Source organism: Dromiciops gliroides, chromosome 6 (assembly GCF_019393635.1).
Source record: "Dromiciops gliroides isolate mDroGli1 chromosome 6, mDroGli1.pri, whole genome shotgun sequence".
NCBI classification, from domain to species: domain Eukaryota; kingdom Metazoa; phylum Chordata; class Mammalia; order Microbiotheria; family Microbiotheriidae; genus Dromiciops; species Dromiciops gliroides.
In genome coordinates this window covers 155,998,399-156,025,966 of record NC_057866.1, presented here as the reverse complement: position 1 = coordinate 156,025,966, position 27,568 = coordinate 155,998,399, and the positions used below count along the sequence as shown (strand labels likewise).

The 27,568-nt window shown below is 38.9% G+C and overlaps 1 protein-coding gene across 3 annotated transcripts in view; it reads left to right on the top strand.

The window, feature by feature from the left end:
• Window positions 1-27,568, top strand: part of INPP4B (inositol polyphosphate-4-phosphatase type II B) — a 965,936-nt gene that overhangs the window by 869,741 nt on the left and 68,627 nt on the right. For all 3 annotated transcript variants that reach the window (XM_043973131.1, XM_043973128.1, XM_043973129.1), the window contains 2 exons: window positions 16,550-16,662; window positions 26,306-26,460. In XM_043973131.1, the coding sequence (XP_043829066.1) occupies window positions 16,550-16,662; window positions 26,306-26,460 (268 nt within the window). The remainder of the gene's footprint in view (window positions 1-16,549; window positions 16,663-26,305; window positions 26,461-27,568) is intronic.

Below are 27,568 nucleotides of genomic sequence, written 5' to 3'. Positions count from 1 at the left end.
CAGATGACCTCTAGGGTCCCTTCAATCTCTATCTCTGTTGCTTTGGCAGAAGTGAGGTAAAATAACACAAGGGAGTTCAATAGCCCGAATTTGAGGTGATTTCCTTTCAGGATTTCTTCCAGCATATACTGTGTCCCAGAACAAAAGTTTCCTTTAAAACAGCTATGCCTGCATGGTCATACAGATAGATGATTTAGAATGCTTTTCATTTAGGTTTTAATTATAATCGGCTATTCACCCTCAACACTAAATATTAATTTTTCATAGCAAAAAGAAATTTACTGTATGGAAAATCTTTGACTGCTTCTTTGCCTCTAAGTGAGTGTGCTTACCTATTCTGAATTAAAGACTGAAAATGGACTGAGCTATATTTATTGTCTCATGAACGTAAATATTCTTGCCCCCTCCTTTGGTTGCCATGGTAAGGGTGGGGGGGCTTCAATGTTGTTTACATTATTTATAACTTCCACACTTGGAGGTATTCTCAGAGATTTCACTTTCAACTTTTTTTCTATGCAAATCAATTCTTCAGGGACTTTTAACACATCTGAGTATATACTTTGAAGGTGTAGATGATGGTTATTAACAGGTGTGCAGTGTTCAGATGAGGCTGGAGCTACTTTATGAGCAGCTTTTGAATAAACACTTGAATGAAGATTGTCACATGTCCTGAAAACAAAGAAAGCTATTTTTCTTCAGCTCTAATTCAGATTCAACTTCTTCAGAATTTATGGCATGCCTGGAGGCCCAACACAGTGATGGGCCCTGGGAAGAATAGATATGATAGAACAGTCCCTGCAATCAAGGTGTTCAAAAATCTTAATAAGAGAAATTGGCAGGAGGGGAGGGTTTACAAAGATATAAGAAATCTTGTTTTTAACATGTAAGAATAGATGACAGGATTTAGAACTGGGGAAATCAGTCAGGTCAGTTCCTCACTTTAGAGCTGAGGAAAATGAAGCAGGAACAATGAAACTGCCTGATCCAAGTCCAAATACCTAGTAAATAAGACTTGCAATCTGAACAAAGGTCCTATAATGCCCATTTTAGTGCTCTTTCCACCACACCATAAAGCCTAACACGAATGTGTATTTCTAGCTAGCTCTTAATTTTTCATTTATTAACAGAATCTTTACACTCATTCATTTCTTTTTCATTCTCTTTATTTTTGCATCAGTCATTTCCCAATATATTACCTCTACCTTAGTCCCTGAGCCTTCTCTTGTTAGAAAAAGAAAAAGGAAGGACAGAGGAAAGAAAAAGAAAGAGAAGGAAGGAAGGAATAAAGGAAGGAAGGAAGGAAGGAAGGAAGTGTAGCGGCCAAATTTTAATTGGGGAGTGTTAGCTAGGTGGCTCGCCGCAATATTGGGGCAAGGAAGGAGACCAACAGCCTCCCTCAAAAACAGAACAGGGTTTATTAACAAGAATGAACTTAAAAACACAAGCAAAATCAGTAGAATTAAGGGAAAGGGGAAAAAAAATGGGGGATGGGAAACAATACAACCTGAATAACACCACCACCTAGGAATTAGCTGAGAACACATGGCTGCATCCTGTCACTTTCCAGCTTCAAGCTAGAATGGCAAAACTCCTCCCTTTTCCTTCCCAGCAGACCCCAGGCTGACCACACACAGCCCCAAGCCAATTGGCTGGCAGCCCTGGCTGACAGTCACATGACTATGCCCTCACTGGGCTTCCAGTCATTATAATTTTGCCAGGCCCATGTGGACATCTGCGAGTGGTGATAACGTGAGGTACCGGTGCCATGGTGATGGCTACACCTAGTGGGTGGGAGCGCTGTGCTGTTGTGGAGGCGTGGCCCCTGAGCCCCAGGCCAGTGCATGCACCAGGGTTTTTTAAAATTCTAGCCAAAAGATGGGGTCATAAAAACATCAAATAACAATTAATTCTTTACAGAAGGAAGGAAAGAAGGAAGGAAGGAAGGGAGAGAGGGAGGAAGGAACGAACAAATGAATGAATGAACAAAAAAGATGAACATAGTTGACTAAAACTAACCCATTGAGAAAGGCTGAAAACAAATGCAACATTTTATAAGAATAAATAAATGAATAGCATTTCTTAAGTTCTCACTACATGCCAAGCATTATGCTAAGTGACAAAAATACCAAACTGCCCCTGGTCTTATCACACTCTAATTGGGGTGATAACATATAATAGCTAGTTCATCTGCAGGGTGGCTGAAAAGACCTAAAGTCCTAAAGGTACAGCAGACAGGTAGACCATAATACCTCATCTCTTTTCTGAAAATAAGAATTTGATCATTTTAATTATATAGCATTTGGCACATTTCCTTATCCTTTTTGTTAATGTTGTCATAGTCATTTTGCATATAGTTTTTCATGGTTATGCTTATTTCACTCTACATCAATTCATACAAGCATTTCCATGTTTCTCTGGGTTCCTTAATTCACTATTTATCATTGTAATCTTCCATTCCATTAACGTAACCCAACTATGAACAATGACTCTCTCTTCAATTATTTTTCTTTACAAGAATATTTTGTATACATAATTCTAAAGTACATCTTGATAGATTGACTTCTAGGTATTTTATTCATTTTGAAGTTGTCAGATTTCTCTTTTTTCTCTTCCTGTCTTTTGCAATTCATTGTTATATTGAAATGATGAAGATTTTTTGTAGAATTAGGTTGTAATGAATCTGTATTTCATACTTCTTAAGGCTCTGATCAGCTGTTTAACATAAGAATCAAAATATGAAGTATGAAATGATTATTTCACTTAGTTTCTTTGATAATTCTCTGAGTTTTTCTAAGTAAATCATCATGCCATCTGTGAATAGGGATCATTCTGTCTCTTCTTTGGTTGTTGTACCTTTATATTGCTTTCATTTTATTGCTATCACTACCATTTCTATAATTATGTCAAATAGCAAGGACAAAGTAAGGCATCATGCTTTATCCATATTTATTGTGAAAGCTTCTTATGTTTCTCCATTGTACTTAGAACTATATTTTTATAAATGTCTATATATTTTATTATATTAAAATGGCCTTTATATGCATATTTTGAGGACCTTAGCACAAATAGGTGGTGTGCTTTATTAAAATTTTTTCTGCATTTCTTAATATGTGTATGTGGGGGGATTCATTGCTTTTGGTTTTAATGTGAATAATATGCTAATTTTTTCCTGATGTCAAGACATCCTTGCTTCCATGGTATAAATCCAATTTTGTCAAAGTGAAGATTATTTTTTAATATGTCAATATGGTCTTTACATTTTAGTTTTATTTTAAATTCATCTGCATTTATAGTATTGGTGTATAATTCTCTTATTTTGCTTTATCTCTTCCTCGTTTAGCTATTGTAACCACCTTTGTCTCATAAAAGAAATTAGGTAGAATGATTTTTTACCAGTTACTGAGGATGATTTGTTTATAATAGATATTGATCATTTTTAAATGTCTAATATAATTTACCTGCCAAACTATATGGTTGGTTCCCTAATCCCCCTGTTTCAGATTGTTCACTCTTACTTTATGAGGTGGTTTGTTTAAGATCTCAGTTTCTTATTTCATTGATTGGAATACTTTATATTTTTATTTAAAAATTACTTCAAACTCTCACTTCTGACCATTGTAGGTTCTGATAATTCTTTTTAAATTAGCTCTCTTAAGAATTTACCATGTTCATCTCCTATTTGTACAATTTGCGTTTTTTTTTAATTTTTAAAAATTAGATGAGCCGAAGATTTATAGATTTTCATTAGCCTCACCCCTCCCCAAAAAACCCTTACTTCTCCTTTTCATTGTATTTATTTTACATTTTATCTACTTCTGTTCGAGTTTCTTCTTCTTTTGTTTATTTTTTGATGTGCTTATCTCATTAATCTAATCTTTTCCTATTTCTTTAATGAATTATTTTGACATTATAAAATTTCCTCTAAAATTACAATAGTGGCATCAAAACATTTTTTCTCATTGTTATAATTTTTTCCACATAGTTGTCAGGTTTTGTTTTTTTCCTGTGGATGACTCTTTGATCCACTCATTATTCTGGATGTCATTTTGCTTGGTATCTTTTGCTTTTGATTCTTATGTTAAACAGCTGATCAGAGCCTTAAGTATGAAATACAAAACCTTTGGAACTGTTGACTTCATAGGATCATGCAAAGAAAGGCACAGCAAAATTTTCCAGTTTCTCGTGTCACAAAAAAAAAAATACCATTTTAGGACACAAAGACAAGAAGCAAATGTAACTATATTGATTTTTACCTAGACCCCTCACTTTATTTTAGCCCCTCTCCAATTCTGCTTCCCCCACCATGTGTCACCCTTCTTATCATTTGATAAATATTTATTTTGTGTTATGGAATATAATGGGGAAGAACGACTAAATTTTTACGCTTCACATAAAGAAGATCTAGTAGTTTCAATGGACTAAAAGCTTAGTATGGGGGGAAAATTATTGAAGTAAGGATGTGTAATGAATCATAATGTCCAGACAAAAGAAACTGATATCCTTGCTATATACAATACATTTCCTAAGTATAGACCCATTTTAATATGATGTGCTTTGCACATCTGTGCCTTAAATGAATGGAGAGGAGAGCAGTTGGGATGCTTGAAATGATAGGAGACCATTCCATATGAAAATCAGTAGAAAGAACAAATAATTTTTAAAAATTTTATTACAAAAAGGAAATGGGGGGGCAGCTAGATGGCGCAGTGGATAGAGCACCGGCCCTGGAGTCAGGAGTACCTGAGTTCAAATCCGGCCTCAGACACTTAACACTTACTAGCTATGTGACCCTGGGCAAGTCACTTAACCCCAATTGCCTCACTAAAAAAAAAAAAAAAAAAAAAAAAAAAAAAGGAAATGGGGAGGGGAATAGATTAGAGGGTAATGGTAGATAGACCCCCAAAAGACTATTAATAAAATTTTCTCAAATGCACAGAAGGAAAATATATACATACATATATATATATGTGTGTGTGTGTACATATATATATAAAAAGAGACAAATAGAGCAAGTGTATTTCTACTTTTACTTATGTATTAATTTCCCATTTTTTAATGAACATAATGGAATTTATAGTCTCTGATAAAATTTTCTATCTTTTTTTGTTGAAATGGGTATTTGTTGGTGATTATTAAGTTCACAGTAAGAACATTTTTAGAAATAAAAATAAGAACTAAGGAGAGTTAGCCTGGAAGAGAGAAGTTTTTGGAAGGTGAAATTGTTATGTATTGAGGGGAAGTAATCTTTAAGTATTTCAAGTGCTAACTTGTGGAAGAAGGCTAGTTCCAATTGGCTCCTGAATGCATGACAAGGAGCAATAATTGGAAACTGGAGAGAGACAGATTTAAGTAAAAATATAAGCTAAAAATAGCTGATAATTAGAATAGTTCAAATGTGAAGTAGGATGTCTCAGAAGATTGAAGCCTTACTGATTTGTTTCAAGCAAAGGCTCCATGACCACTTATTGACAATACTGTAAAAAGAATTCTTAGTTAAGTACAGGTTAGACCAGATGGTCCTGAGGTCTCTTCCATTTCTGCAGTCTTACGATTCTCTTTTCAGAAAGCACGTCTAAGCTATCAAAAGAAATCTGGACCTCATTCAATAATTCATTCATGGCACCTTAATATAATACAAAAATACAAAAGAATGAGCCCATTATAATTCTACCATCCTTCTTTAACACCAAGTCCTGTGGCCTGTATTTCAGAATAACTGAGTCAGAGGAGATTTCTTTTTATGTATTTTTTAAATTACCTTTCAAGTTTTTGCCATGGGTGATCAGAAGTATAAAATTCATTTGAGAAAAGATGAAAGTCTGTGGATCAAAGATATCATTCAACTGTGATCAGTTTGAGAGTTTTGATATTTGTTTTCTTATATTGCTTTTTTTAATTTGCAGTTTGGAAATAATTCTCTGGGAAACAGTTTCAATGGGGTTTTGTTTATTTCTTTTTTCGAGTTTTTAATGCATCTCAAAGAATTACATTTTCCAATTTTAAACCATCTCTATCAGCTTTCATTTAATTTGCATTTGTTTGCTTGCTAATGAGAGTTGTTATATAACTTTTACACAGAATTAAAGGAGAGATTTAATTTTGTAAAATAACTGGGATCATATGAGTTCAGAGCTGGAAGTTACCTTACAGACCATCCAGTAACCATTTAATAAGTGCCTACTATGCAGCAGGCACTGTGCTAAGCTCTTGGGATACATAAACAAAAAGAAAAACAGTCTTTGCCCTTAAGGAGCTAACAGTCTAACTGTTGAAGACAAAACACAAAGAGGAAGCTTAAAACGCAATGAGATAGAGGCAGATATATGGCACAGTGGATAGAGCACCGGCCCTGGAGTCAGGAGTACCTGAGTTCAAATCCAGCCTCCGACACTTAAGACTTACTAGCTGTGTGACCCTGGGCAAGTCACTTAACCCCAATTGCCTCACAAAAAAAAAAAAAAAAAAAAAAAAAAAAAGCGATGAGATGAAACACCCAACATGGGAGGATGATGGAAAAGTTAATAGTAGCACGGTTGTTTGGGAAATGAAGAGATGGCTTACCCACAATCTTAAAAGGGGTATGGAGAAAAGCTTTTCATTTCACAATTGAGGAATCCAAAGTTCAGAAAAGGGGTTACTTCCCCAAGCTTATAAAGTAACCCAGTGGCAGAACCAAGATTCGATTTAAGTGGTCATCAAAAGTTTATTAGGGAGGGGGCACCTAGGTGTGCAGTGGATAAAGAATCAGCCCTGGATTCAGGAGGACCTGAGTTCAAATCCAGCCTCAGACACTTGACAGCTTCTAGCTGTGTGACCCTGGGCAAGTCCCTTAACTGAAAATGCACCCCGCCCCCCCCCCAATTTATTAGGCTTCTACTTTGTATGATTACTCTGTGCTGGAGAAGAAAAATATTTTAGCTGACATTGGGTTCCTGCCCTCATAGAGCTTCCAGTCTAGTAAGGCAATAAGACACAAACACAAATAAAACACCCAAAAAATATGTTAAGTGAATCAGAGAGGTACTGAATAAAGGGTTATATGAGGTCTGAAGTGAAAGTAGATTTGAGTTAGTCATTAAAATATAGATATAAATTCCTCAAAAAAAAAAAAAAGGAAGAAAGAAAGAGACAGTGAGGAAGAGGAGAGATAAGGAGGAAAGTTCCACTGTAACATAGAGAACATCACAGTTTTTATTTTTGAGGGGAATATACCATATAATAATAAATGTCCCTGTAATTTGCATTGTGTTTTAATATTTCCAAAGCACTTTATGTATGTATCTCATTTGATCCTCACAACACCCCTGTGAGGAAAGTGCTACTATTACCCTATTGTTAATACCTTACTATTACTATTACCCTATTATATTACAGACAAGGAAGCCTAGACTAAGAGGTGATGGCTTACCCAGGGTGATACAGTTAGGGTGTGAAGAAGGACCTGAACTCCGGCCTTTTTTACTCCAAGTCTAACGCTCCTTCCAATGTTCCAGCTCGTTGTCTCAATATGGAGAAAGAATAAAAGAAGATATGAGTTAAAGCTAAAATGTCGGGGGGCCCTTAAGTGTTAGGGGACCTCAGCTGCCAGGCAAAGCTGGTTGAAGTTTACTCAGAAGCCACTGAAGATTACTGAGTAGAGAACTGGTATGAGCAGATCTAAAAATAAGAAAGATAAATCTGATGGCAGGATGGACTAGGGGAAGAAAAATGATAAGAAAGGAAAGGATGTTGGGAAATTGGTGCATTGCACCATTTAGCTGTTAATGCAAATCTGTTTTGAGATGGAACCATGAGAAGAAAAAAGAAGGCATAGTTACATCATGGCTATCCCACTGGTAGGTGACCAGAGAGTGGAAGGGCTAGCTAGTATTTTGGATGGCAGATTCAGTCTGGAGAGATCTCAACAGGCTGGGATGCTTGCACTTAACCTAATAAAAATGACCTTTATAGGATAGTCAAACAGTGCGAATTTATTCCCATGTTCCTAGGTCCTAAGGGATGGAAATGCAGAAGTGAGACAAGCTCTTTTTCCCAGTAGCTCACATTGAAAGAGGGAAGGTATAAAACATGGGGAAGTGTTCTGGAATTACACTTTTAGCTTAGGCAACAACAGAGAGAGTGAATAGAACCATAGGACAGTGGCTTACTATGCCTATTCCAGTAATTGTAGGCTAGGAGTTGGGTCTGGATCAGTAGGCTAGGAATGTCTCAGATAATTCAACTGCCTCTATCAATGAAGATCAAAATTTTCTCTGCAGATTATGGTTGCAGAAAGTCACCTAGAACACCGAGGTTTTAAGTGACTTGTGCAGGGTCTCACAATTGATATGTGCCAGAGCAAAGACTTAGACCCAGCTTTTCCTGGTTCCAGGGCTGGCTTACTATCCATGACACCATGCTGCATGCATTTCACTATTAGTGGTAATATAGACTGGTGGATGGCTGGATGGGATAAATATAAAGTTCTACATGTGAGTTCCAAAAATCAACATGAATACAAAACTGAGAAGATGAAGATCAAAAGCAATTGTTTGAAAAAGAATGAAATGTTCTTGTGGACTACAAGTTTGATATACACTGTGACAGCCAGAAAAAAAAGAAAAGCTGAGGGAAACTTTAGGAGGCATGAAGAAAAGTAGTGTCCAAAAATTGAAGGTCATAGTCCCTCTTTATTCTGCCGTGGTAAGAATACCTCTGGAGGGGCAGCTAGGTGGCATAGTGGATAAAGCACCAGCCCTGGAATCAAGAGTACCTGAGTTCAAATCCAGCCTCAGACACTTGATACTTACTAGCTGTGTGACCCTGGGCAAGTCACTTAACCCCCATTGCCCTGCAAAAAAAAAAAAAAAAAGAATACCTCTGAAATATTTTTAGGCTATTTGCTAGAGCATGTCCAGAGGATGCCTAAAAGGATGGTCACAAGGCTTAAAACTATATCATATGGGGGGTAGCTAGGTGGTGCAGTGGATAAAGCACCAGCCCTGCATTCAGGAGGACCTAAGTTCAAATCCGGACTCAGACACTTGACACTTACTATCTATGTGACCCTGATCAAGTCACTTAACCCTCATTGCCCTACCAAAAGAAAAAACAAAACAAAAAAACTATATCATATGAGGATGAGTTGAAGAAACTGCAGTTGTTTACCTTTGGGGAGAGAAGATATGAAATCAGTTTGCAAATATTTGAAAGACTCTCTTATAGAAGAGCAATCAAGTAAATTCTGCTTTCCCTGTAAAGGCTGAACTAAGAACAGTGGTCAGAAGATGTCCAAAAATGTAGGGGACTTCTGTGGGAGGTAGTAGGTTTTTGGGGTTGTGTTTGGGGGCAGCTAGGGAAGAGAATATGGAGACGGTGGCCTAGCCAGAGATGATGGGGAAGGTGGGTCCAACCTGGGGAGACTAAGTAAATAAAGAAAAGCCAGATTGGGGGAGAAAGGGAGGAGTGGAGGGGAAGGTGTTCCCAAAGACAATACTTGAAGTTGGGGATTGGCAAGAGATGGACAGTATTGGTATTTCCAGGCAGGAAGGAGGGTATGAGAATTATTGATCGATTATTCTGAGTGGTTGGTGAGAAATTGGAGCTGTTTGATATAGACTTTTTTTTCAAGGACATTGGAAATAAGAAGTAGAAAGATAACAGTTTGATGGGATAGAAAGATAGACCTTCTGGATGTTTTTTTTTTTAATTGGGAAGTCCTTAGCTTATTTCTAGGGTGATGAGAAGGAACCAGTGGAAAGGGAAAAACTGTAAATCAATCTCTGTGTTAGGTAGAGAGGGGGTGAAAAACAATGATTACTCAAAGATGTTCCTGAAAGCAGTGGGATGATAATGAAGATAGTGAAAGGGTTTCACCTTAGTCGAGAATAAGACTATCTCTTTTTTCTGTAAAAAGAGGAGGAAAGGGGAAAAAAAGTAGGTGATGATGTTGAGAAGTTTTGAGGAAACAAGGAGAAGAGATGGGTCTAGGTTTTATCGCCTCAGTAAATTAGGAGGAGGTCATTTGTTCTTAAGTGTGGATGTATAATGTGTGGTTGGGAAGCTGAAGAGAAATGACTAGGAGTGGAACTGTCACTGTGGGCAATGGGAGACAGAGTCATTGAGTAGACTAGACAGATTGTCAAACTGCACCAAGGGCTCTGCTGGGGTTGTGCACCATAAATTTATAAGGCAGGAAATCAGCTCGTTTGTGTGGCTTTCTCTGGCAAAGCTCAGCAGCCCAAGGCCAGGAGCAAAGAAACAGCATAGATTTTCTGCAGTCCTCATTCCTCTATATGACAATGACTCTAGATATGGTAATAGGAGCATTTTGTCTTTCCTCGGCAGTGACTAGGCTTCCAGTTGTCAGCCTTTTAAGCTTTGTCCCAAATAATTGTAGATTTGTTTTAGCCGTACTCTCTGTCTTGCCTGCCCTCTAAGATTGTTATTTGGAAGCTCCGCAGTTATCTGGTCCGGTCTATAATTGACCAAAAACAACATCCACAGCATCCCCCCAAAAGTGAAGACCTTCCATGATAAGGAAGCAACCACCTCCCAGGGAAGCTCATTCCCCCTTAGAATATGCCTAATTATCTGGAGGCTTTTTTATTGCATGGATCTCCTCCACACTATAACTTCTATCCACAGGTACTCATGTGCTATTTTCTTTAGTTTTCTTTCACCCATCTCATCACCCTCTATGACCAGGGCAGAATGTAGCAGAATGATTAGTGGCCATATTCTGGATATTGTTGTTATTTGTCATTTCATTAATTAGTGACTCTTTGTGAACCCATTTGGGGTTATCTTTTTTATTATTATTATTTTTTCATTCAGGGTTTTCTTGGCAAAGATACTGGAGTGGTTTGACATTTCCTTCTCCAGCTCATTTTACAGGTGAGGAAACTGAGGCAGAAGAAGCAAAGTGACTTGTACAGGGTCATAGAGCTAGGAAGTGTCTATGGTTGGATTTGAACTCAGGTCTTCCTGACTCCAAGGGGCCAGCAATGCAGCATAACATGGTTTTCCTTTTTTTGACTATCATATGGTTCACAGAACATAGACACACACACACACACACACACACACACACACACACACACACACACACACACACACTTGGCCTTTATGATCAGCAGAAGATTGAATTTTCAAAATCACTGACCAGATTTAACAGTTTAAACTGGGACTTAAGTGTAATATAGTTACTCTATTTAAAATTGAATAAATCATATGAGATGGAATTCACAACTTTGGATTTTAGTACTATGCCTGGTGAAAATTGGATTATGGTGGCAAAGTTATAAAAGTTTCCATCTTAAAAAAAAAAATTAGTATCTTCTCCTCACTATGAGGTTTGTGGTTGCCAAATCTCATTCAAATTGAAATTCTTTTTGGAACTATATTCTTATCCAAGAAATCTATAGTCAGTCTAGCGTAAAGGAAAGGAAAGACACTGTTAGAAAGTGAGTGTTAGCCTAGCTACTCTGTTGAGCAGAGGAAAGATTAAGTTGAGAATGAGCTCTGTATGTGTGTGTGTGTGTGTGTGTACGTATACATGCAAGTTTGCTAGATGTAATCTAGATAAAAGTACTGCTACCACCTCTGGGGAACTCGACTCCCTAGCTCAGGTGACTACTGCAGCTATTCCCTGGAAGCAACCTAACTCCCCCTCTATTGTTTATTGTTGATGTAGAACTCAATATTGTAGCATTCTCTGTCAAGAGTTTTATTAATTGTTTTCTACCACAGTTCTGTGAAGCCAGTCAGGGTTATAAACCTCATTTTACAGATGAAGAAGCAGGTATTGAGGGGTTAAATAATTTATCCAAGGTCACACATCAAGGCAGGCATGGCTGGCATGAGAAACTATTGCCTCTGAATCCTCACTCGTTGCTTCCTTGAACTCCCTTTGAAGAATGAAGCTATGCCAGGAAACAGATTTGTCCTGTTCCAACTTAGACTTCAGGGGAACTGGAAGTGGAGGGACATTATAAGCAGTCTGCTGGGCTGTTGTTGGGATTTGTTAGGTCCTGTACATTGTGTTAGATCTGTGGGTGTTTTTAATGTCTACTCTAGGAAGGACACTTTGCTAGGGACTAGGTCTTCAAGGACAAAAATGAAACAAGCTGGTCTTTCATATGCTTACATTCCATTGGGAGCTTTAACATATAAACAGAAAATTAAATATGAGGTGTTTTCTTTTTTTTTCCTCCCCTGTATTAAAATCAATTTTATTGTGAGCTTGACAAACATCAGCAGAAATAAATGTTTCCCTATACAAAGAATGGAAAAAAGGAGTAGAGCATATGAACCTGTGAATCTTCCCTTTGTACATCAGTGGCACCTGGGAATTGTCTTGGATGACTGTCTTTTTTTTCTTTTCGGGGCAATGAGAGTTAAGTGACTTGCCTGGGGTCACACAACTAGTAAGTGTCAAGTGTCTGAATCTGGATTTGAACTCAGATCTTCCTCAATCCAGGGGCTGATGCTTTATCCACTGCACCACCTAGCTGCCCCCATCATTGTCTTGATCAGAGTAGCTAAGTTATTCACTGTTGATCATCATTGCAATAATGTTACTATGTATACATGATACTTTCAAGAGACAGGGAAAGCGAGTGCAGGATCAGAGATTTTCATTTGAAGAGAATAGAGGAGAATGATGGATGGATGGGCCGATGAATAGATAGATATGAATATACATCTATATCTATCTTTATCTATAGATATATACATAGATCTATATAATTTATAGTTATAATAAATATGCATAGAAATATACACATGTTTATCATATACATTATACATACATATTGCATATAGTGTACATACACATGTATGTTATATACATAGAAATGTATATAATGTCTATCTCTATCTCTTGGTAAATGTAACATGATCATTCCAACACAGCTCTGTTTATCTCTGCTCCTTTCTCATTTTTATGTCTGGCCCTTTTCTCTTTATGTTTTTAATTATTCATTGACACTCCTTTCTTTGCTTCTTTATTTGAAGTATCACTCTCATTACTCTCTCCATCTGTCCCCTCCCCATGTTAAAAAAAAAAACCAACCAGTACCATGCTTATATACAAGGTACTTTTGGGGGGATTTTTATTTTAAAATCTCCCCAAAATCATTATTTGGTTTTATTAGTGGGTTTTTTTGAGTTCCAAATTATCTCCCTTTCTCCAGCTCCTTCCCCATCCATTGAGAAGGCAAGCAATATGATGTCAATTATGCATGTGAAGCCACACAAACCATTTCCATATTAATCATTTTTCAACACCACTATTTTTTTAAATAAAGAATTTGAAAAAAGTGTCCTTCAGTTTGTATTCAGATTTCCTCAATTCTCATTTTTGAGGTGGATAGCATTTTTCATCAAGAGTAGCTGGGAGGGGGCAGCTAGGTGGCACAGTTGATAAAGTACCTGCCCGGCATTCAGGAGGAACCTGAGTTCAAATCCAGCCTCAGACCCTTGACACTTCCTAGCTTTATGACACTGGGCAAGTCACTTAACCCTCATTGCCTTGCAAAAACAAATAAGCCAAAAAAAGAGTACCTGGGAATTGTCTTCGATCTTTGTCTTTATCAGAGTAGCTAAATCAGAGAAAGCAAGTACAGGATCAGAGATTTTGAGCTAGAAGGGACATTAGAGGCTGTCTAATCTGAGCCTGTCCCATTCTGGATGAGCAAACTTTGGACTCAGAGAAGCAGGTCTTGTGTCTTGGCCAAAATCATACAGTAGATAAGCAGAAGAGCAAAGACCTGACCTCTGGCCTCCAGGCCCTGAACCTGAAACTCTCTCTCCAGTGCAAAGTACTTGTCCTTTTTGGGTTGTTTTGTTTTTGTTTTTGTTTTTGCAGGCAATGGGGGTTAAGTGACTTGCCCAGGGTCACACAGCTAGTAAGTGTCAAGTGTCTGAGGCTGGATTTGAACTCAAGTACTCCTGAATCCAGGGCCGGTGCTTTAACCACTGCGCCATCTAGCTGCCCCCTAACGTACTTCATCTTAAAGGTGTCTTCATCATGCTGGGCTGTTGGATGTCAGGTAGAGAGGAATGCTGGCTCAAGGAAGGCCATCTTCCACATGAGGAACTTGAGTCTTCAAGAAGTTGTGGCTTGGGGCCAGCTAGGTGGTACAGTGGATGAAGCATTGGCACTGGATTCAGGAGGACCTGAGTTCAAATCCAGCCTCAGACACTTGACACTTACGAGCTGTGTGATCCTGGGCAAGTCACTTAACCCTCAGAGCCCAGCAAAAATAAAACAAAACAAAACAAAACCAAAAACATTTAAAAAAGAAGTTGTGGCTTGTCCAAAGCCATACATAAATTGGTAGCAGCAGAGCTGATTTAAACCCAGTTCTCTTCAGACTTGAGTCCAGGGCACTGCCCATTATACGACCCTGTCTCCTCCTCAATGTTTGCTGAATAAATGTATGAAACAAAGCTCACATTTATGTAGCACTTAACAAAGTACTTTCTTCACAATAACACAATGAGAGAGGTAAAGTGCAAGTGTTCCCATTTTATAAATCAGGAAACTGGGACTTCTCAATATTACATGACATAAGGTTGCTCAGTTGACAAGTGGTAGAGGCCAGATTTGACTCTGGGTTTTGGGGTCCCATGCTATTTCATAAGGCCATAGATTTAGAACTTGACAGGACCCTATATGTCTTCTGTCTTCTTGTCTAACTTTATTCTATCAGGTAACTGAGATTCACAGGTCACATAGTAAGTAAAATCAGAGGTGGGATTTGAACCCTGGTCTTTCTCAGTCAATCCAGTGGTCTATCTACTATGCTGCATACCACACTGCCTTTGTGGTGTTGCAGTCTTTCTGGCTACCCCATTTTCATAGCTTTAGGAAGGATAGTAACTCTCCTTCTCTAAACCAATTGGGGGTTTTACCATCAGAATATTGACTTCACTATGAAGACTCTCTCTCTTCCCCCTACCTCTCTGTCTTTCCCTCCCTTTCCCTTCCTTCCCTTTCCTTCTCTCTCTCTGCCCTTTACTCTCCCTCTCCCATCCCTCCCCCTCTTCCTTTATTCTATCCTTTTCTTCCCCTATCCCCCTCGCCACCCTCTCCCTTCCTTCTTCTCCCCAGCCCCATGGATTTTAAGGTCTTTAGGACACAGAATCATAGCTTGAGAGCAAGAAGGTACCTCAGAGGTCATTTTGACCAAGCTCATTTTGCAGATGAGGAAACTGGGACACAGTATGGACTTGTCCCAGATTACCCGGGCTGTTGGCATCGAAGGCAGGATTTGGACCCAGTTCCTCTTACACCTGAGCCAGGTCTTCCTTTTCTACTTTGTTTACCAAAAATGTGGGCTTCTTCATCTCGAACAGCTCTTTTGTGTCACAGAAAATGGAAAAAAACCTGTTTTTATTATTTTTACTTCCAAGATTCATAATCTTTGTCATTAAACAAATAATAAAAAAACAACTTCTTAAAAGGATAACATGCTAACAATTAAACTGGGTTATTTTGCAAAATCAGAGTCTCCTGGATACTTGGAAATTCAAAAAGCCAGGACATTTGATGAGTTATGTTTTCTGGAAAAACCATTTAATTATGATAAAGTATCCTTATTGCTTAGTAGAAAGACCACTGGTCTGGTTTTCAGGAGCTTAGGTTCTTGTCCCATCTCTGCCACACAATTAACTGCATGACCTTAATTTAATAATAATATGAAGAAGAAGAAGAAGAAGAAGAAGAAGAAGAAGAGGAAGAAGAGGAAGAAGAGGAAGAGGAGGAGGAGGAGGAAGTGGTGATGGTGGTGGTTGTGGTAGTAGTAGAACTAGCATTTATATAGCGATTTAAGGTTTGTGAAACACTTTACAAATATTCTCTCCTTTGATCCCGACAAAAAACCTGGGAAGGAGGCACTATTATTACCCCCACTCTACAGATAAGGAGACAGAAGTTTAATGACTGACTAAGGGTCATATAGTTACAAAATGTCTGAGGCTGGATTTGAACTCATCTCCCCGAATCTTGATTCAGCACTCTCAACACAATGCTAGAGCACTTATCCACTCTGAGCATCAGCTCCATCATCTGTACAAAGAGGAATTGGAGTACCACTTGGGCATTCTGATTAAGAGCAGCTGTGTTAAACCTGAGTAAATGGAACTCTGAGGTCTAGAAACAATCTCTTAATGGCCAATGAAATATAATGGAAAGAGCATCAGTTTTGGAGTCAGAAAACTAGAATGTTAGTTCTAGATCTACCACTAACTTGCTGTAAGGCAAGTCTAGTCCCCTCTTTGAACCTTAATTTACTCATTCCTAAGGTGAGAGGCTTAGAAAAATTACCTCCAAGAGCCTATGACCCCATGACACCAAGTATTAGTGTTTTGTATGGGCCCCAGCCACAAGAATGACCTAAGGGGCTTTGCAACAGAGTAAAGCCAAGAAACCTGAACGGTGAATAAATAAAGGAATTTCTCTGGGTTGGCACATCTAGGGAGCCCAAATGAGACTTGATGATGTGAAAGCAGAGCAGGGCGAAAAGTTACTGTAAATACCACTTATTTTCTCCCCTCTTTTCAGGTCTATCCCAATTTCAAGAAGAAAATGATCTCAAAGGATTACTAGAAAATCTCCACCAAAATATCCAGGCCAAAAAGAGAAAGAATGTAGAAATCATGTGGCTGGCTGCAACGGTAAGCTCTTTGTGTCAAACCTATTCCCTTCTTACCAGAGCACCCAGGGCCCCAGAGTAGAGCTGGCCAAACTTTGATTGCTCGGGGTTCCTCATCTGCTCTGTGGGTCACCCAGGCGCCTTTCATTCTTGTCATTCTGCCTTTTTTTCCAACATTGCTACCCCTAAACCTCACTTGCCAATAAATAATACCTCCCCACAAAAAACCAAACCAAAACAAACAAACAAACAAAAAAAAAACAACTCTGGGAAACAGAAGAGAAAAAGAGTGAAAAATGGGAGTGAAAAACAAAAAGTAAGTAAAGATTGTCACTGGCTGGCTGTTCTGAAAACTGAATACATTTTGGACTAAAGTGACGTGTCTCTGGGTACCCTCAGATTAAATTTAGCCATGGTGCTATACTAGCATTGCTATCTCTCACATGAACCACAGATAATGGAGAACTGGCAATAATAGGCAGCAGGTGGTATGGTGGATAAAGTATCCTAGAGTCAGAAATACTCATCTTTCTGAGTTCAGATCTAGTTTCAGACACTTACTAGCTGTGTGACCCTGGGCAAGTCGTTTAACCCTTTTTACTTCAGTTTCCTCTTTTGTAAAATGAGCTAGAGAAGGAAATGGCAAACCACTCCAGTTTCTTTGCCAAGAAAATCCCAAATGGGATCACTGTGAGTCAGACACAACTGAAAAATGACTGAACAACAACCAACTATAATCTGGCTTCCACCCAGGATGGCTTTCAAAGCCTTCACGTAGAGTGCCAGCAGAACCCATGACCATTTTGTCCCTTTAATGAGCTCCTATGTGTGTCTATTAATAAAGATATTGGCAAAGGAATTGTTGCTGAGGCATAGATTTCAGGACTAGGAACCTCTTTGAGTGGGATTCTTCCCCAGAGTGGGGTGGGGCAAGAACCACCTCATGTCAGGACTGTTTCATCCTTGGTTTAGATTTATACCAGGCTGAAGCATGGCAGGGACTGGGGACAGGAAGCATCTAGGTAGCCCAGGGATCAGTGTACTAGCTGTCAGTTGCAGCCATCTAAAGAATGCTCAAGCACCCATGGACGAAGCAAGGCATATAACTTTGTGATCTGTCATTTAGCATGTGGGGGAAGGAGGGAGGGAGGAAGGGAGGAAGGAAGGAGGGAGGGAGGGATAGGGAGAGGGGGAGGGAGGGAGGAAGGGAGGAGGGAGGGAGGGATAGGGAGAGGGGAGGGAGGGAGGAAGGGAGGAGTAAAAGGAAGGAAGGAGGGAAAGAAGGAGGGGGTGGGGGGAGGAGGTAAAAAGACATTTATTAGGCCCTTATGTTCAAATCACCATGCTAACGGCTGGGCATCCAAGGAAACATGTATAATAGGCCTTCCTCTGAAGGAACTCACATGCTAATCAGGGAGACCCTGAGCGTCATCATGATGACTACTATTTTCATAGCTCCAGCACAGTATTGCTAATGCAACCCAGAATTTGGTTTCATAAATCTTTGAACACACTTGATTCCATATTGTACCACGAGCATACATATGAAAACCTGAGCCTTTTTTTCTATTCCTAGAGTTTGATTATACATAGTATTGCTTCTCCCTTCTGGGAAGAGGGCATAGATAATTCAGCAAGAGGCTATATAAAATAATTTACACAGAGTAGGGCAGAGGCTAGTCGATTGACTTTCTTGTCATGTCTTCCTTGGGACCTAAGGAGGAACATCAAAGGGAAAAGCAAGAAATGTTCTTTTCAAGGTCTTATTGGAAGCGGCTCCATTGAACACTCTATTATATTAGATTAACGTTTCTTGAATAGACTTTTCTGAACCACAATTGTCTCTTTCTAGTTCCACAATCACCGAAAATTCTTGATAATTCTCACTACATCCCAGGAAAGTAGATTATAGTTGTTTTTGCTACTTTGCTACCATGGAAATTACAATGATAATATGCATTATGATGTTTATGCTACTAATCATATTAATAATAATAATGCAGACTTTTATAATGTTTTAATATTCATCAGAGCAGTTTGGTGGTATAGCAGATAGTGTCTTGGACATGGAGTCAGGAGGACTCCTCTTCCTGAGTTCAAACCTAGCCTCAGACACTAGCTGTGTGACTCTGGGCAGGTCACTTAACCCTCTTTGCCTCAGTTTCCTCATGTGTAAAATAAGCTGGAAAAGGAAACGGCACATCACTCCGGGATCTTTGCCAAGAAACCCCCAAATGGGGTAACAAAGAATGAAAGACCGAAATGACTGAACAGTGTTCATCAGTGCCCCTCCCCCATAACAAGGCCTAGTAGAACGTAGGCTCCTGGCATAGTCCTCAGCATGTAGGGGCTATGGGCATGTTGGCTGAATTCAGCAGTGGGGGCTAAATGGAGCTTATTTTATTTTCTTCATATTATTCATGAGGAAAATAAGGGGAAGATAAATAATGGGCACAAAGCACCAATTTCACCATGATGCCTCCCCTCCTGGCAGTTTCCATGGCAGCCTTCCTCACCTCTGCTTCTTGGAATCCTTAACTTTCTTCAAGGCTGAGCAAAGATGAGACCTCATACAGGAATGACAAGCACACATATCTATGAAGGAGCTTCCCCACCCACCCTCAATCCTGGGGGTGGGGGCAGCTTTAACAGGGCTCTAACAAAAGTGTTTTTTTTCCTATACCCACCCTTTGTCCTTTTTTCATATTTATTTTCCAAGATAGGAACAGATAAAAACACAGATAGGGTTATGAAGTGTATCCTAATGTGTCAGGAAAAGTATAATTATGAATCATTTTCCTTAGGGGTATGTCAGTGAATACCTCACCTTCCAGTTGTTAGGACTCCATCCTCCCCTAAAATTACTTTGTATTTACTTTAACATGTCTAGGACCACACTGGCAGTCTTGTCAAAGATAAGATTATGAGATTTTTAACTATACTGATAAGGAAACATACATAATGTATGCACCATACTGAAATAGAAAGAAACAGAGGCACAGGGTGGAGGGAGGGAAGTAGAATAGAGAGAGAGAGAAAGGAGGAGACAGAGAGAGAGAGGAAGGGAGTAATAGAGACAGAAGAAAGGCAGGAGGGACAGAGAGACAAAGACAGAGAGGGGAGGGAAAGGCCAAGAACGAAGGGGGGTCAGCTAGGTAGAGCAGTGGATAGAGTACCAGCCCTGGAGTCAGGAGGACCTGAGTTCAAGTCCGGCCTCAGACACTTGATACTTACTAGCTGTGTGACCCTGGGCAAGTCACTTAACCCCATTTGCCTCCCCCTCCCCCCCCCAAAAAAGAATGGGGCAGGGAGAGAAAAAGGGGGTCTCAACATAATAATAGTGTATAGGGAATTTTCTTTATAGTCATAAAAACCTTGTTTCATGTCCTGTGTTAGAACACATTAGTAATTTAATCTGTCATTGCCGCCCAGCAGTTCTTTCTGAATATGTTACAGAGCTGTTTGGGATCTACCCTGGTGGAAAGAGTTTCCTCACACCAATGAAATCACAAGACTGTGTTATACTCTCTCCTCCCTGCCCTTTCCCCCTCCCTATTCTTCTCTCCTTTTCATTCTTCCCATCCCTCTCACACATCTATCTATACAGACATATTAAAGAAGTATGCTATGCTTGAATGTATGTATACATATGTACATACACATACATACACACACATACACACACACATACACACACACATACACATACACTAGACCTTTGATTTCACTGACATAGGGAAACTCCCAGTGAAGAAATGTCCCTTCCCAATGCAGACCTGTCCTTGCAGTGCAGCTTACTGCCTTACAGCAGTACTAAGAGGGTAAGTGACTTGTTCATAGCCATACAATCCAGTGTCAAGAGAAATTATTTTCACTTAGGTCTTCCTGATGCCCGCTTCAAAACACCATCTAGAAGCACTATAATGCATCTCAGGATAGCTAAACAACAATGAGTTGAAACCTGGGAACAAAAGTACAGTTAAGTGCTTTTTTTTTTTTTTTAGTGAGGCAGTTGGGGTTAAGTGACTTGCCCAGGGTCACACAGCTAGTAAGTGTTAAGTGTCTGAGGCCGGATTTGAACTCAGGTACTCCTGAATCCAGGGCCGGTGCTTTATCCACTGTGCCACCTAGCTGCCCCTAAGTGCATTTTTTTAACATACAGACTTTTGCAGCAGTAGACTGAAACTTCATGAAGTTTCTTGTCTGACAAGGTACAATTTTTTGCTTTTCTCCCAAAGGTCCATATAGAATCAGAGATCTCTATCTAGGAAACAGAAAGGGAAAGAGGAGATTATTGGATCAATGTCCTGGATTTGGGAGGGCAATGGAGAAACCATCCTCAAAAGATTCCATTCTGAAAGATTGCTCATCTAATCACCTGGTCTTTCCACTGATAACTTTGTCTCATGATTCAGAATAAACAGACTTCTCTGACCTACCTCAATCTAGAGAGCATAGGCTTTAGGGTTCCTTCTTCTGTTTCTTTTTGCAGGTCATCTTTTAAGAGGAAAAAAGTTCATTATGAATATTTGACAGTGTTGCCCCAACATTTTTGTACATTTTTTTTCTTTTCTCTTTTTCACAGTTAACTGTTTTCCTCCATCCTATTCCCTTACCCATGATATTTACTTTATTTTCTATCTTCTTTCAACCTATCCCTCCTCAAAAGGGATTTGCTTCTGACTGCCCCCTCCCCCAATCTGCCCTCCCTTCTTTCACCCCTCCTTATCCCCTTCCCTTCCTATTGTTCTGCTGGGTTAGATAGATTACTCTACCCAATTGAGTGTGTAGGTATTCCCTCTCTGAGTCAACTCTGATGAGATTAAGGTCTTTGAGTCAATTCTGATGAGTGTAAGGCTCATTCACTGCCCATTTTAGATAGATTGATTACTCAACCCAGTTGGCTGTGTATGTTAATCCCTCCTTGTGCCAACTCTGATGAAATTAAGGTCTTTGAGCCTATTCTGATGAGTGTAAGGTTCCAACTTTTGTAAAAACAGTTGATGTAAAAAAAAGTGGTTCTCTTTGCTATCTTTCAAACTTCTCTGGGTATTATGGACTTCCCTCAATTTGATTTCAAATGGTTATCTGATCTAGAATTTTTCCAATATAACCTTTGGCAAAATGGAGAAGGAAAAAAACCCAGGAATTTTAATCAGAGTACCTGGGTTCAAATCCCAACTTTGCTACTTACTGCATGTATGTTGTAAGTTCCTTCCTCCCTGGGCCTCAGTTTCTTCATGTTTTTAATGAGAGGGTTGGTTTCTACGACTCCCTTTTTTCTACATGCAATGATCCTCTCAGAATCTATCCTAAAATTCCTTCCTAAACCTGTTTAATAGGCTTCATTAAATGTAATGGTATTAGAGCCTCCCCAAGCAAGTCAACCCAGTGACTCCCTCCAACCACAAACTACTGCCAGCAGGTCCACCCTCATAGGGCCCTGTTAAACTTTTTTTTTGGTTGAGCAATAAGGATTAAGTGACTTTGTCCAAGGTCACACAGCTAGTAAGTGTCTAGTGTCTGAGGTCAGATTTGAACTCTGGTCCTCCTGAATCCAGGGCTAGTGTTTTATCCATTGTGCCATCTAGTGCACTCCTGTTAAACTTTTATTTTTACATCTTCCTCCCCTTCATCTTTTTCATATTTCTCTTTCAAATTAAGAACAGAGAACATTCATCTTATAATGAAATGTATATTAATGTGTTGTCATACACATGCTTATGAATCTTTTTTCCTTATGGATGTGGCCATGATAGCTGCAGAGTAAAGACTATGGAGGATATCCACTTCAGCCTTCAAATGAATTCAATCCAATCTCAGGCATACTTATTAAATACCTGTTATGTGCCAGGTACTCTGTTAGAACCAGAGATAAAAGGACAAGAAGAAAAATCATCCCTGACCTCAAGGAGTTTATATTCCCTTAGGAGGATATTGACAGATAAGAAAAATAGCAGATACTTGGGGGGTGAGAAGAGTCTTGTAAAGGCTTCCAGTGGGTTGTGCTACTTGAGGTTCCTTGAAGAAAGCTAAAGATACTGGATGTAGGGACAAGGATGGAATGCTTTCCACAACTGTAGACAGTCTGCCAATTCTTGGAGGTCAGCATGACAATTTGGGGAAACACTCATCCCCGGACAATCTGTGAGATAACTTTAGGTCAGAGTGGCCTTTTACAAACTTCTGTTGAGCATTGTTTTTGACAAAACCATTGGAGCAATTTGCCAACCTTAATAGGGAACAACACTTTGGGAAGGTCACTTAAACATCTTACCAAGCAAGTTGACATATTCAGGCTGTGACCATTTGGACATGATGGTGATTTGATTTTGATGGGTAGCCTCAGTTTTATGGATGCTGCTTGAAAGGCTCCATGGAAACCAGGACCTTTTTACCCTTAGGTAAAAAAAGGCCTTTTGTTCCTGCAGGTAAGCTCCTTATTCACATGCACAAGTGGTGGTAGTTCCAACTCAGACACTGCAGAAATTATCCCTCAGGTCAATGCCCTCCTTTATGCCAGACCTCACTAGAATCAAACCAACACTGCTAAGAAAAAGAAAAAAAACATTGAAAAAAAGAAATTATGAAGGGAAAGCTCTTATATCCAGAGGAAGAGATGAAAACTCGGCTTAGATTCCAGAGATCTTGTTGAAAGTCTGGCCCTTGCCCCATTTAAGATACGTAATTTCAGGTACGTTACCTTTCAGAGTCCCAGTGTCCCTATTAGTAAAATGTCATAGATTTGTTGCAAAGATGTAAATGATGTGCAAAGGTACCCTATTATTATAGTTTAAAAGCAGGCATTTCAAACACATGCGTCTTATCCTATAATTCATTAACCTTGAAATAAACTAAGAATATCCCAGCATTGATTAGGATATACACAGAAAGGGAAGAGAACCTTTTTAATTTTTTTTTTTCTGTAAGAACAAAGTAATAAATTTCATTTAGTCTCCTGGATAAGACCTTGGTCAAATCAATTTAGTTCTTTGGGCCTTAGTTTCCTTATTCATATAACAAGACAGCAGGGGATAGACTAGGTGATCTTAACACAATGCCTGGCACGTAGTAGGTGCTATAAAAATGTTTATTCCTTTTGCCACATGTATAAAATCCTTCTAGTTTGAAAACCTATGATCCTTTCAGCTTTAACATTTAGAAATTTTTATGCATAAACGTGCAACACCAAAAATTCCCAGCCATGTATACATGTATACATGTTGTTTCATAATTGAACAAAATCACAAAAGTCTTGCTTTTTTTTTTTCCTCCAGCAGAGAGACAAGGTGAATATGACAGTAGCGTCCAGATCGACAACTGTTTGCTTTCCCATAAAGCTTATGAATGTGGTGGTTACCATATCCTTGTACATAACCTTGAATTTCCCCTTTCCAGATTCTGTTGGTGCTGAATTGTTCAATTTAAGGATTGTGCTTTTGGGCTTCAGGATCTTAATTCTGCTAGGATAGGCTTAAACAAGGAAGCAAGTCACAAACCTTTCTTGAAAATTTCTGAAAAATTCTCCACTTCTGGCTTTTTTTTTTTAACTTTACCTATTCATTGTCTGCCCAATAAAATCTTTCTGCCTGTGGAGTTTCATTTTTCAGTTTGAAGAATCTCTATCTGTAGCAGATCTAATTCTCCTGATTGAACTTGAAAAAAATCTAAATGGAATTTTAAAGAAGCCTGATGCTTGCAAACAATTTTGGTTAAGGGAAATGGTCAGATTAACAGATACATTGGCATAAAAATAAGAACTGGTCATTCTCCAGCTAATATATTGTTAGTATGGTCAGTTTTCCAACATTAGCCTAAATTTGAAACAATACATATTTCACTGTCAAGATAGGCATATTCAGAAATACACATTGATTAAAAAAAACCAGATTCTTTTGAAAACACACATTCCATAAAAGAGAGAATGTCAGAGATATAAGGGACCTTAGAGATCAGCTTACCTGATGGTTTCTAGCTTCATCAACCTTTGGGCCATGGAGGGTTTGCCAGAGAGCCATCTCATTCAGTAACTTAGCATGAGGGATTCTTTTTGTAGACTGAATAGATAAGATTTCATTTCCATCTCCACAAAGTAGAAGAAAAGGAAATTCTTGTTCTAAATAAACCCATCCCATGACCCCATTTGAGGCTTTCTTGGCAAAGATACCAGAATGGTTTGTCATTTCCTTCTCTAGCTCATTTTATAGATGAGGAGACTGAGCTAAACAGGGTAAAGTGACTTGCTGAGGGTTACCCAGCTAGTCAGTATCTGAGGCCAGATTTGAACTGAGGAAGAAGAGTGTCCCTGATTCCAAACCCAGTGTTCTATTCACTGAACCACCTAGATGCTCTGAAATAAGCCCATATTACTATTCAATTCAAATTCAACAATTTGCTACTTAGAGTTAGCAAGACCTGAATTCAAGTTCTGCCTCAGACTTACACTATTTGTGTGATTGTGGGCAAGTCACTTAGCTCAACTGTACCCCAGGCTGCTCTCTAAGACTATGAGTAGTTGGTGCACTTTGGTGGATGAAGTATCTAGATCAAGACTTCCTTACATCTGTAAAATCATAAGTCTAGGTGTAAATATACAGGAATGTGTACATGCATGAATACCTGCCCTCAAGGAACATTCATTCTAACAAAGCGATACCTAGATAAGTAAATACAAAATATATTTTAACTAAATTAACTTCAAAATAATTTTAGGGTTAAATAGGGCAATAACAACTAAGTGGAGTAGAGAGAAAAAGGTGTTTATAATCTCATTGATTTAGGAAAGATCCTGATGAAAAAATTCTCTTTACTAATGCATGCTGATCCTTTTTCTACCAGTTAGAGTCTTAGAAAGTTGCCCAGAGCACTGAGTGCTCAGAAATCTTGTGTATGAAGTCGTGGCTAAACCTTGCTTCCTATCATCTTAATAGGACCATTGTAATTTTTTTTCAAATGTGTTCAATAGAAGGTATCTCACAATATTTTGCCTTTCTGATGGTCAATAGACTGTACACCCTGAGGGCAAATTGTATTAAAGTTTTGTCTTGTATCCCCAGCACCTAAAACAGAGCCTGACAACAGAATTATTACAACAGTACAGCTGTATCCACTTCATGTTAAAGTCCATCTTTGCCAACTCACATTTTATCTACATTAGACATTTAGCACCTTAAGCATGTTTTCAAGAATCTGTTTACCACAGGGAGAAGAACACATTTGACTTGTTATTCTAATTTAGGAGTTTTAATTTAAGAAATAGTTACATTTAGAAAACCATTCCAAATATAAAGGAAATCGATTGCACTCATAGTTCATATTTGAAGGTAGTAGGTTTTTACACTTTGACATCATCTTTTTTCTTGTACTATATTATGGAAATACTTGTTTTATTCAATAATTAAAAAAATTTTTTTAAACTTAGTTTGGGGATTTCATAGATTAAAAGCTAAAAGATACCTGAGACATCAAGTTCAAACCTCTTATTCTTCACATGAAGAAACTGAACCCACAGAGGTGAAATGGGCTGCCTGCCCAGATTGCACAGGGACCTTTGACTCCAAAGTCAATAATTCTTCCCCTTGGAGACCATACTGCTTTATTTCTTCAATATTATGATATTTCAAAGCAGCTTGTGAACAAGCAACAATCCATTTTTGCTTTTGCAGATTTGCCGCAAACTCAATGGGATTCGAATCACCTGTTGTAAAAGTGCCAAAGACAGGACGTCTATGTCAGTTACCCTTGAGCAGTGCTCCATCTTGAGAGATGAACATCAGCTGCACAAGGACTTCTTCGTCAGGGCGCTGGATTGTATGAGAAGGTACCATACAGCTGTTGTTTTCTGCCTTTTCCTTCTCTCCCTCTCCCCCCAGCCATTCCTGCTTTCATTATTTCAAATGCATGCCACACTCTGTGATCAAACACTTAGAGAAACTAAGAGGATTTTGATTACTTGCCATTTGTGATGTGAAAGACAAAAGAAATTCATTACCTCTGCTAAATGCCTTTAGTCTTTAAAAGAACAAATGGCTCCATTTGGGGAGGGGGGAGGGATAGGGAGGGAGGGACGAAGAGACTGTTCTCATTTTTAATAAGAGCCAGGGAACATATATTTCATCTTGATTCATCAAGACATAAGTTGAAAGGTATGTGTGCAGAGAAGGTTGGAGCTGGAAGAAACCTCAGAGATGAGGTCCAGTGTCATCATTTTGCAAATGAATCAACCATGCCCTTGTTTGAAAAATATTTGTATTGAAAATCATAGTCTTCAAATGACGGTGTGGAATGGTAACCTTAAGATCATCTGGCCCCATCTCCTTGTTTTACAGATGAGGAAATTGAATTCCAGTAAGTAACTAGCCCAAGGTGACATAACTAGTTAATGTCAGAGCTTGGTCCCTAAATTTTCTCAAGTATCCCCAATAACACCTCTGTCCAGCTTAAATAAAGCACAGTCTTCCCAAGATGTGATTAATAGCTCCCCTCCCCTGCAGTGCCTGCCTTCACACTGCTAACTTCCTACCTTACATTCTTTTCATATCACTCATCAGGAGAATGGAGTGATACTTGAAAAAGTAAAGAACAGTATAGCAACACAGATGGCTTAAATGCTATGCCTAAAGTCATGCTTCTGGATTAATTGCCAAAGTAATTAAATCTAGAGTCAAAGCAGTAATGGAGAAAAAAGCACCTTGTTCACAATGTCTGTCAACAAGGACAGGCATTAATTAAATAGCTAAACAAACTTGTCTCTTTGTTACAAAGGATGGATTAGAAGAGTACCCACAATATGGGTGGGTAACTCTGCCCTGCCCCCAGCCTGGAACTGCCACCTGATACATTGGAGGGGGCTACTGTTTTCCTGGTATGCCATTAGCCTCCCAGATGCCTTTATCCAGGCAGCAGCTTAATGATAGCAGCTGACAGTG